The 12,467-nt window shown below is 47.6% G+C and overlaps 1 protein-coding gene across 1 annotated transcript; it reads left to right on the forward strand.

Moving 5' to 3' along the window:
- Window positions 1-8,575: 8,575 nt before the first annotated feature.
- On the forward strand, window positions 8,576-9,106 carry LOC125555009 (pectinesterase inhibitor 8-like). Its single transcript, XM_048718335.1, has one exon. It carries the CDS (start codon window positions 8,576-8,578, stop codon window positions 9,104-9,106), a length of 531 nt encoding a protein of 176 aa, XP_048574292.1.
- The last annotated feature ends 3,361 nt before the right edge of the window (window positions 9,107-12,467 follow it).

Consider the following 12,467-nt stretch of genomic DNA (forward strand, 5'->3'; position numbering starts at 1 on the left):
AGGCCATGAAGAGTTCAGCAGTACCAGAGGAGACGAAGCCGAAGACGATCTTTGAGAGTGGCGTCAAACTTGGTAGGCAACTGGAGGGCATGGAAGAGGGCGTCCGCTGGAAGGTGATGGCAGATTTTTGGGCCGAGATGATACTTTACCTCGCTCCCTCAGCGAATGTTGAGGAGCATATCGAGCAGCTGGTGCAGGGCGGCGAGTTTATCACACACATCTGGGCTCTGCTCTCTAATGCAGGCATCCTTGAGAGGGAGCAGGAGCATCAAGCTGGAGCCGTGTAACCAACGCCACATCGCTTTGCATGCTGGATTCTGAAGCAGCGACGTACCATGGATCCATGTTTGTTTGCGTTCTTTTCTCTTTCTGTGAGCGTATTTAATTTTCTGCTTGTCATAATAAGCGGCATGTGATTCCGCCGTTTGCGTTTGACACATGAACTCTGTGATTGGTTTGTTTGTGGCGTGCGATATCTTTGTAAGTCTGAACTTCACTGAATTTTCTGTATTTTGTGTTTGATTTTGATTGTACTGATCGATCTTGGTGTAATGTAATGCATGGGTACATGTGTATTTACTGATTGTCACATTTGTACATTAAATGTACGGCTTTTTGTCACATGGAGAACTGCCATGATCTGGTTGCAGGAATTGCTGATTTGTGGGCCTAACTTTGTGTCGCTGCAGATTGATTGTGTAATTTTATTCCTAATGGAGCTTCTGGACTTCTGGACTTCTGGTGGCTGTAGCTAGAGTGCAGATGGAGCAAAGGAGTCGAGGTCCTGGTGAACAATGGAAGACTCCTTTTTAGCTGGTTAGCAGGTTGGCACCATTAGTCATTTTCTTGTTGTCGGCAATCCAGGTATATATTCAGAACTGCTGATTCGAAGGGACGCTGGCTATCTTTTGAAGCAGGATCATGTGGCTGGATCAATTGCCAAAGAAGATCATATTTTTCCTGCTGTTAAGTGAACTATTCTGGCTAGGCAAGGTTGGATCTGCTGCTATTCTGTGGAAGCCGACTGAAAGTTCAATTTCAGTTCAAATGGAGTCAACTGATTTCTTTTATAAGAATTTATACTTCAATTCCCGTGTTGTTTTTCACACTTGGTATGTGCTTGCAGATATGCAGCTCTTGGTATCCGGAAAGTATATCTGTTCGGAATTCCTCCCTCTGGACTAGCTACATCTGTCAGAAGTTGAGAATGAAGCTTAGAATGCCGTTGACGGGAGAAGGCTTTGGTGATGGTGGCCAGCAAAGAGATCGCAGGTGTAAGCTATACCTCTGGCTAATCTGTTGGTCGCCGTTACCGTTGGTCAGTAGACTAGCTCCCTAGAGAGTAACTTGGAGGCGTCGGCACCAACCAATTGACCCCACTAACATGAAAGTTCAGTTTGAGTTCAAATGGAGACATTTTTTTTAACATGCCTAATCTTCTTTGGATTGCATGCACTATTTGGGTTAAGCAGCTTAGCCCAAGAGATGGATATTCTCCTGATTCAAAAATTTGAGAACATTCTTCAGCAGAAGGCAATCATTTAGAACCGGAGGGTTGATGGTCCCTAAGCCACCTTGCTCTTTGGGCCTGCATACCAAGTCCCAGGAAGCCAAAGAAGAATCCACTTTGTTCATTTTCATTGCCTTGTTTTTTCTGGTTTCTTGCGTCTGGAACTGAGAACTCTCGTGGCTGCTGCATGTTCGATGCAAATCTGCTTCATACGAGCATCTCTAACCGGCGCCGAACGCGCCGCGCGCAAAAGACAGTTATAGCGCGCGCCCATCGCCTGGTTTGACGCGGTGCGCAGCGCTGACTCCAGCAGCCGCGCTAAAATATAGCGCGCGCGCCGCTCCAGCAGCGCGTAAAAATGCAGCGCGCGCGACACGTATGGATGGGAGGTGGAAGGTGCGAGCGAGCGCGCGAGAGTCCAGCGCGCGGGAGCGGGAGCAGCAAATATGCGGCGTGCGATTGAGTTTCGGCCCGCGCGCTGGACTACGTATGCCGTGCGCGCTGTTTTCGCGCGCCGCTGGAGCAACTATTCCGGTTGCGCGCGCGCTAAAACGGGGAATTTTACGGCGCGGCGCTAGTTTAGCGCGCCTGTTGGAGATGCTCTTGTACTTGATACATTTGTTCTCTTTTAGCTGATCATGCCATAAAATTTGTATATACTTGCTCTTTTTTTTAGAAAAGGAGGATGACCCACGGCCTCTGCATCTGGGAGATGCATACGGCCACTTTATTGGTTATTCTCGAGGACCTTATAAAGTATTACAACAATAAGCCTGAATCCACCATCTTGGCAACACATGCCACTACTCCTATCCAAAATGATGAAGGGGTGCTAGCTGGGCCACTACCCAAACCACTCACCTAAGCCTAACATCAAAAAGCCGGAAACCGAAACATATTCGGAAGCCCTAGCCGAGCCACATACCGGGTCTGGGGCACAATCCGGTCAGACGCACTCGTGTGTCGTCGCCACCATCTTCCGCAGGTCCATCTTCAGATCATATTGAGGCTTCTACCTTGTGTGGCCACTCTGCCATCGACGTCACCATGACGCCAGACAGCGACCTCTGCCTGCGCGAGTCCATCTCCGCGTATCGGGCGGCGAGCCTCCACAGCGCCATGCCGCCGATCCTCGCCGCCATGAATGAGTGAGATGAAGTACCGCTCCACCACGGCATGTACAGGGTGAGGAAGGGCGAGGTCCCCATCGGAGACACGGCCGGAAGGGCCGCCACAAGAAACCAGACAAGCTCGCAATACACACCCAGCATCCCCATGCCCAAGTCGGCGCCTTCAAGAAGGTGACGGCGCTGTGGCGCCGCCGCCGCTTAGCCACCGGGGCTAGGGTTTTCACCCGGGCGCAGGGGAAGGGGGGAGGCAGGGGATGTTTAGCCTCGGCGCCGCCACCAAGGAGGGAATGGCGTCCGGGACGCCATCGACGCCGTGGCCGCCGCGGCCAAGGGTTTCCCCTGGCCAAGCACCCTGCCGCCACCTCCGAGCCAGCCACAACATCCGCAGGCGCGAGTACGCCGGAGATCCAGGCCGGCCGGAGGTCATGCATCACGAGCGGACCAGGATCGCCTCCGATCTGACGCGGGGAGCCCGGGGCCTCCATGCGCCAAGACCTGCGCCCACCGGGACCTCGCTGCCCACGCAGCCGAGGGAAACCGGCCTACCTCACCGACGAACACTTCCCGCCACCGGGGGAGCGCCGTCCGCACCAGCGAGGCCGCCGCCTCAAATCCGGACACCACCGAAAAGGAGCATGAGTTTCAGTTGGCTGATAAGATCTCCTTTTTTGGGGAGGAGGGGGGCATTGCTTCTTCTCCGGTTTCCTTCCGTTTATGCATGATCTATGGCTCTTCTAGTTCGGAAATATTGCAGCGCGTTTGCCATCGTGTTTCGGTGGGCGAAACCAAAGTTTCAGCTGGCCCGACAGACGGCCCGTTTGAGTGAGTAATGCCGCCCAGGCTGTGACTGATGAATGGATGAGAAATAAATTTATCCTCCTTACACTTAATTTTGATTTAAAAAATATATATATATATACAAAAATCGGTTTTGCTAAAACTCATTCAGCTGAGAAACAAAATGGTCTCATTCACTTTTCTGACTGTCCGATCAAGCCGCGCTACAATTCGTGTCTCCGTCCAGGTGGAGAGCTTAGCGACGGGAGGTGCGGCCCATCTGTTGTCCCGCTGGTGGTCTGTTTGTTTGTTTTTTGTCGCACGCTTGTTTTCCTTTTTTTTTCCTGACGAAGCCCACTTGCATTCCAGCCTGGTACGTTTTCGACAGAGAAACCCAAGTACGCATAGCATATACGAAACCCGTGTCTCATTGCCCCTCTTTTTCAGTCTCTTCGTTTCTTCTTGGCGGCATTTTCGAAGTAAAAATCTGCCTGTTATGTTCGTCCTCTATATTTTCTTTTGTTGTTTGTAGAGATTCGTGTTCTAGGGTTTTTTTAGAGATGTTTTTTTTTTCTGGCCAGATTTGTAGGAACGCTATATGATTTTTGACAGCTTGAGTCAGATATGTGGACGGCTGTATATATGGATGTGGATTTTGTGCATAGCACGCATTCTTTTTGTTGGTTCACTCAAGCAGGAGAAATGGGCGTGGAGTAGAGTAGGATCTGTGTTGGAAATGGACGAGGATAGAAGCCATGTTTTTCGAAACAGGTTTTTTGTGTGTTTTTCTTGATGAAGATGAATGTGTAGAGTATTTTTTTTCAACACAAATTTTTTGTTTTGTCTTGCGCCGCCGCAACGATTCCCTCCGCCTTTATCCTTCACGAGCTGAGGATTTTGATAGTAAAAGTCTGAATCCTTTTTTCCTGCTAGAACTGGACTATGTTTCCTCCTCTCGCGGTTGTTGAGGTCGTTGTATACACGGTAATTTTACCATGCAACCGGGGGTCGGAGGAGGTTTTTTTGTTATAGTTGCAACCACTCCAACCCACGCGTGATTGCAACTAAACACACCCAAGCCCAACCTCGCAAGACATATAATGTGACCTCAATCGGGGTCGGGGGAGGGTTGTTGACGCCGATGAAATCGGTTCCATTTTTTTTTTACGTTTTTTTGTTCTAGTTGTAACTGCTCCAACCCGAGTGCGGTCGCAACTCAGTACACCCAACCGCAACTGCAGGACATATAATGTCACCACAACCGGGAGTCGGGGGAGGTTTTTGTTGTTGTAGTTGCAACCGCTCCAACCCGTGCACAATCGCAACTCAGCACACCCAGGCACAATTGCAGTACATATGATGTCACTACAACAGGAGTCAAAGGAGGTTTTCTTATTGTTGTAGTTGCAATCCCTCCAACCTTAGAGCAATTGGAACTACACACACCCAAGCGCAATCCTGTAGGACATATAATGTGACATCAATCGGGGTCGGGGGGAGGGTTGACGACGCTGATGCAATCGGTTCCATTTCTTTTTTAAAATACTTTTTTGTTGTAGTGGCAACTGCTTCAACCCGAGTTGCGGTTGCGGTCACATTATATGTCGGTGTGGATAACATCAATCTGTCGGGCAGAGGTTTTTTTATTGTTGTAGTTGCAATCACCCCAACCGAACGCAATTGCGACTCAGCACACCCAAGTGCAACTCCATGACATATGATGTGTCCGCAACCATGGGTCGGGGCAAGGGTTGTCGACGCCGATGAATTCAGTTGCATTTAAAAAAAATAGTTTTTGTTGTAGTTGCAACCATTCCAACCCATGCGCAATTGTATCTCGGCACACCCAAGCGCAACTGCAGGTCATATAATGTGACCGCAACTGGCGGGATGGGGTAGGGTCGTCGGCGCCGATGAAATCGATTCCTTTTTTATTTTTTGTTGTAGTTGCGACTGCTCCAACCCGAAAACAATTCCAACTTAGCACACCCAACCGCAACTACGAAACATATAATGTGACCACCACCGGAAGTCAGGGGGATGGTTGTCGGCGCCGATGAAATCGGTTCCAATTTTTTTGTTAGGTCTTTTTGTTGTAGTTGCAATAGCTCCAAGCCGAGGGCCATCACAACTCAGCACACCACAGCGCAACTGCAGGACATATAATGCGACCGCAACTAGGGGTCGGGGGAAGGGTTGCCCTAGTTGCAAGTCCACCAATGACTTGTAACTGTGGGGCCCGCATGTCACTTGCAAGTGGGCCATCGACTTGCAACTCGGGGTGTTTACTCGATGTCACTTGTAACTCAACCCCGGACTTGCAACAAGGCTATTTTTTGTGTGTTGTTTCGTAATTTCCCCAATTGCAAGTCCACCATTGACTCATAACTGGGAGGGCCCGCATGTCACTTGCAAGTAGACCATCGACTTGCTATTGGTCTTGTGTGTTGTTGTTGTTGTTGTTGTTGTTGTTGGGGTGTTTACTCGATGCCACTTGCAAGTCAACCCTGGACTTGCAACTGGTCTATTTTTGTATGTGTTATTTTCGTAATTGCTCCAGTTGCAAGTCTACCATCTTCATGAAATTGTGAGGCCCACATACCACTTGCAAATCAACCATTGACTTGCAACTCGGGATGTTTATTCGATGCCACTTTGCAACTCAACTCTAGACTTGCACTGGTCTATTTTTTATGTGATGTTTTGTAATTGCCCCAGTTGCAAGTCCAGGGTTAACTCGCAACTGCAAGGGCCCGCATGTCACTTGCAACTCGACCCTCAACTTGCAATTGGGGGTGTTTACTCGATGACACTTGCAACTCAACCCTAGACTTGCAACTAGGATATTTTTTGTGTGTTGTTTCGTAATTGCCCCAGTGGCAAATCTAGGGTCGAATCGCAAATGCAAGGGCCCACTTGTCACTTGCAAGTAGACCCTCGACTTGCAAATGGGGGGTTTTACTTGATGTCACTTGCAACTCGACCCTAGACTTGCAACTGGGCTGTTTTTTGTGTGTTGTTTCGTAATTGCCCCAGTTGCAAGTCCATGGTCGAATCGCAACTGCAAGGGCCCGCATGTCACTTGCAAGTAGACCCTCGACTTGCAACTGGGTTATTTTGTGTGTAGTTTGTAATTGCCTCAACTGCAACTCCACCATCGACTCGCAACTGTGGGCCCTGCATGCCACTTGCAGTTCGACCCTCGACTAGCAACTAGTCTTTTGTGTGTGTTATTTTTGTAATTGTCCCAGTTGCAAGTCCACCATCGACTCGTAACTATGGGGCCCACATGCCACTTGCAACTCGACCATCGACGTGCAACTGGGGGTGTTTTACTCGATGCCACTTGCAACTCGACCATGGACTTTGCAACTGGTCAGTTTTTTGTGTGTTGTTTCGTAATTCCACCCCCGATTTGCAACTCGATGGATGTAATTTCTAATCGCCCGAGTTGAAGTCAATCGTGTACTCACAACTCAGCGTCTAGTTTGTATTCGCTCCCAATTGCAAGCGCATCATCAACCATGTTGTTTCCTTTGTTTTTGTGACAATAGCAATTTGACAATTGATTCGATAGTGTATATTTCACAAACACTTTCCCTCGTATCTTTTTGAAGCTAAAATTTTGCAACCAAGCGCCAACTAATAACTTGAGAGACCCTAGTTGTTACTCCTTAGTGAAGACGCAACTATGTTTTTTTTCCTTTTTTTCGTCTCGTTTTTTGTTGTTTTTGTTGTAGGCGCACTAGTGTTTTTTAGTGACCCTTTTTTTAATCTCAAATTTTTGTTTCACAACTTTTTTACAAGGACAGACCCCCAAACTGCTTTCTCTATGTGTTTTTAGACTAAACACAGTGTTCCGTAGTCAACTGCCATTTTTTAAAAAGAATTGGGGGGTTTTCTGGAAGATCTCCACAACAACAACGGTTCTCCAATGTATATCCACACAGAAACATTTATTTTTGCATTTATTTTGTCTCCCATTTGCACTGTTTGAATCGGTAGCGCGGAGGAGGAGGAGGAGAAGGAGGAGGAGACAGGGACGACAAGCTCAAAGCCTCTGGCGAACGAGATGACCGCCGACGAGCCTCCTGCTCCACACCGCACCGCAGTTAGAAGGTCCACAACGCGATCGCACACGAAGATTTTTTCTTAAATACATAGTGAACTTTTTGTAATTGAACTTTTTGTACATTGAAATGCATTTTTCAAATACAAGTTGAATATCTTTTGCATATACACACTGGACATTTTCCAAATACATTTTAAACATTTTCAATAAATAATGAATGTTGTTTGATGATATTATACATTTTTAAATGCATCTTATATTTTTATTACATGATATGATTTTTTCATATGTGTGAACACTTTTTGTGAAATATCATAACAAATGTAAAAAATATATATATATTTCATTTTTTCTACAAGGAGCATGAAAAATAGAAAAACTTAAACAGGAAAAATGAAAAAACTTCAACATTTTCTATAAGCAGAAGCATAAAAACCAAACAGAAAACCGGTAGAGAACTGCACATTAGAAAAATCATACAAAGGACAAACTTAGGCCGGACGTTGCTTGTGGCAACGCCGCTGCTGGCAAAAAAAAAAACAATCCAGCCAAGCACAAATCGTACTAACAGAGAAAGAAAACCAAGCTAGAAGCAACTGGAGGAAGGGGTCGTGCGATGCAATTTTTTGGGCTTCTCTGTGCGTGCGTTACAACAGACATCCAAAACTGGTAAGCAACAACCAAAAACTGATGGGCCAAACTGGAAAACAACAACAAAAACCAGCCCAAACTAAAAACTGGCCCAGTGGAAGAAACAAGTCAAAGGGGGGACTCAACCGGGCTGCAACAACAGGGGATGACGTCATGTGAATGAGACCATACTTATGTCTCAGCTAGATGAGTTCTAGGCGCTCCCTACAAAAATACACCTTGGAACCAAAGATCCATTTGAAAATGCGAGGTACAACACCTCCCGTTGTCGCCAGTTATGCATCATCACACACTTTTAATAAGTTAATTGTTAGTTGAACGCAAAAAAAGAGAGTTAATTGTTAACGTAGTATTAGTACTACTTCAGTCAATAGAACATCAAGCACCAAAAACGCAACCTCTCCGTCCAGAGAAGAGTAGACGAGAAGGGTTTGGATGGACAAGCTCCTTGCTCTCGCGGTCACCTGTGCCCTCTTCATGTCCAATGTGGTTGGCGTCGCCGCCACACCTCAAACGACATGCAAGGCAGCGGTCGACATCGACAAGCGCGTCAACTACAATTTCTGTGTGTCGCAGCTGCTAGATCACCACGAGAGCACCATGGCCGACACATGGGGCCTCGCCAAGATCGCCGCCTTGCAGGGAGCCAACAACGCCGCCCATGCCAAGGCCGACATCGATGCCTTGCTAGCAAAGCCGGGCACCGGAGACCAGATGAAGCGTTTGCTAGGGCAGTGCAAGGGCTTGTACGATCGCACGTTCATGACGTTCGTCTTAGCGCATGAGGAGCTTAACAAGCGCAGATACGCCTCGGGCAAAGAGAAGGCGGCGGAGACTGTGGCGCTCGTGCACCAGTGTGATGAGGCCTTCGTGGAAGCTCGCGTCCGCTCGCCGCTCACCAAGCAGAGTGCGGACTCCCTGCAGCTGGCCATCATCTGCGCGGCCATCACCAACCTCATCAAGTGAAATGGCATTCTCTAGGTTTTTTTTTTCCTTCAGTTTCCTGAGCTGTCATCACAACATTTTGTTTTCCTCCTAATGGCTAATGACTAGACGTGACATGCTAAATTTTGTCTTCATTAGATTTTTTAGGCTAATTAGATTTTTTTTGAGATACTCTTCATTAATTAAACCACGCGTGTCGGCCATCTTCCTACCCCGGCGACTAGTGGATGGCTCGGTTCTACTCCCTCCGTCTCATAATATAAGAGCGTTTTTGACACTACGCTAGTGTCAAAAACGCTCTTATATTATGGGACGGAGGGAGTACGTAGTAAAGTGCACCGCGCTGATAGATTCACACAAGCTATCGGCAAGTAGGATACAGTACAGGGAGACATCAGAGGGGTGTAGGGTTGACAATTCTTAAGTAACTAGGCAGATCACAAACATTCTTCATGACGTAGGATACTTTTCACACTTAAGCATCAGTGTTTCTTGCTTAATAAACAGCATGACTGTTTACTGTCGTTCGACAGCAGTCTGGTTGCTGAAAACATCTGTTGCTATATCATAATCTTTTAGCACAAGTTTGTTTTCTTTTTACCAGCTTTTATACTGTTGTGATCAGGATGATAGTTTCCAAACCTTAGCATCTTCAGCTGATAGCACAACAAACAACCAAGTTTGGGCGTGCTCCAAGTCCAAAGTCTCCTAAGTCCTAGCTGTCCAGATATGGACCTTGCCCGGCGATATTTTGAAGAATTCAAGGTCGTTAATATACTCTCGCTTTTGGTGTGCCTAATGCTGAAATAGAGGAGGAAGATGAGAAGGCCTGACTGCTGAGACAGATTGTTAGTGACAACCTGTTGGTTACTACAGTAGTTAGTGAGGCTAACCCACAAGGTACTCATATCATGTTAATGCTTCATACCACGCATATACCATGTGAAGTCTTTTTCATCCGCAATGAAACCTATGTTGTGTAGTTTACAGACCATAATACATGAACTTGGACCATGGATTACCCGATCAACCGTATTTTCTCTCAAAAGGACCACATATAAATAATCTTGCAGTAGCGCTCAGTGTTGGCTGACGTGTGTTATTGATGACTGTTGCAGTTATCACCCATATGTCAGCAGCGGAACTGCCCTTAAGCACCTCCAGAATTACTGTAACATTTTGTCCTCGACAAGTCGACATAGCAGCATGTGTAGTAGTCAAGAGTTGAGAGGACAAAGCTCAAGGAAGACCACCAAATCAAATGTTTTCGCTTTTTGTAGAACCCACACTCAAAATGTTTCGTGAATATTAGGTGTACAGAAATAGTTGAAACTCAGGAGGTATCACCTGTAGGGTTAGTTAGTTCCTGTGTGTCGTAGCATGTTGTTATTGTTAGGTTGATCTCCTCCCGATCGAGCCCAACGGCTCGACGGGGCCTTGACTCGCGCCCTGATCGGGGGCGCCCAACCAAACCATAGTTGGTGGGCCCCTGTGATCCGCGCTATATAAACAGAGGTGGGGGGCCGAGGCACGTTTCACGAGGTTGAACGCTGCCGCAAACCCCACCGATATTCCCTACCGATCTAGGGTTAGCGCGGTGCTCACGGGAAGCTCCACTACCACTGCCATCACCGGCCACCGTCACCATGGCCGGCACCGGGAGTTCCTCGTCTGCACCAACAGAGGGTAAGTTTCCCGGAAATCCTACCCTACACGATCCCATGGATCTATCAATGGTATCAGCCAGATGGGTGTAGGATTCTTTGGATCAAACCAAACAGAGCCTTCCCCACGAACCCTAGAACAAAAAAGAAAAGTGGTTCACCGGAGAGGGCCTAGTGCTCGCCGGCAAAGTGCGCCGCCGCAAGGCCGCGCCGGTTCCTCTCGATCCAAACGGGCATCGGCAAGCCGAGCCGTTCTGACGAAGAACAACCCTGCAAAGGGCAAAGGGGGCACCACAGCCACGCCGTTCGACGGCGGTGCGCTTCCGCTACGGGAAACGCGTCACCGGCGAAGGGGAGGCAACGGCGCCACAGATTGTCGTCGTCCGTCGAACACAAGGGGAACAGAGGAGGGCTCGACCTCGTCTCTCTCTCTCTCTGTCTAAAGAACAAAAAAGAAGAGAAAGGGAAGGGGGAAGGTGAAAGAGACGGCGGCCACACGTGGTGCAATGGCCGCTCGACGCTGTCGCCGGCGGCCGGCCAGCACAGGACCCGCGGCTGCGCTGCCACAGAGCAGAGAAGAAGAGGCAGACGCGCGCCGCGGCGAACTAGAGAAATAGGAGAAAGGAAAGAAGGGAATGGAAAAGGAGGAGGCTCGCATGGCGCAGCGCGGTGCGGTGGAGCTCGTCGCCATCGCCGGCGACTGGCGCGGTGGTCCGCCGCCGGAGTGCGCGAGAGAGGCGTATAGAGACGGGGCGATAGAGGTGCGGGGGTGGAATGGGTCTAGGGTTCGATCGAGGCTGGTTTTGACCCAGCGAAACGATCGTGTGGCCGTCGGATTTCAGTGGAGGGCCGAGACGAAACCCTAGATCCTGTGCCAGGCCTCTGGGCCGAAAGTATAAAGAGTCCGGCTCGCGTGCGCGCTGGGCTGCTGCCACTGGCAGGCCGCTGGGCCAAAAGGGAGGCCGTGCGCTGGGCGAGGCCACAGCCGCATGCTGGGCCGAGGCCGCAGCCTCGGGCTGGGCCGAGGCCGCAGCCTCGGGCTGGGCCGAAATGCAGAGCGACTGAGCCGACGTTTTCTATTTTTTGCCTATTTTTTGGGGCAAATTTCACATAGTTTTTCTACTCAAATTTTTTCCAACGAAAATTTTTGTTTAGAAAATCGAAAAGTAAACAGGAAAAGTTTCCATAAAAAGTAAAAAGTTCGTGAATTTTTATTCATGTTTTTCCGCTGCATAAATAAATAATTAATAGTTCTCTTTTACAAAAGTTTAGATAGTTTTAAGTTTTTCAAGAGCATGTTAAAGTTACTATTAAAATGAATATGATTATGTTATTTTTATGACCAACGTTGTTAATAACATGATCATGTTTTATTATTGAAAATAAAAGTACTCTTTTAAAAGTGAGTAGAAGTAAAGTAAAAGATTAAATTGTTGATTCTCTAATGCATTTTGAACTAACCGGTTAAAATTGCTTAGAGAGAGTAAAAGAGTACATATTGTTTTTCAATAGAATATTGTAAAGTTTCCGCTGCAAAGTAAAAGTTTTATCCTCCAATTAAATTGGAACCAACGGGAAAATTTAATTGGAAGAAATGTTCTTAGCAATGTTTTTCCCCTGTGGGTGAAATAAGATGCACATAGTTTCCGCTATGACAAAAGAAAGATATTTGTTTTAAAGTTAAAATATGGTATTGTTATTTTCTGACCAACGTTGAT

The sequence above is a fragment of the Triticum urartu genome, chromosome 4 (genome assembly GCF_003073215.2).
Source record: "Triticum urartu cultivar G1812 chromosome 4, Tu2.1, whole genome shotgun sequence".
Taxonomy (NCBI): domain Eukaryota; kingdom Viridiplantae; phylum Streptophyta; class Magnoliopsida; order Poales; family Poaceae; genus Triticum; species Triticum urartu.

Coding starts and splice junctions, on each gene's coding strand:
- LOC125555009 (XM_048718335.1), top strand. CDS start 8,576: ATGGACAAGCTCCTTGCTCTCGCGGTCACCTGTGCCCTCTTCATGTCC.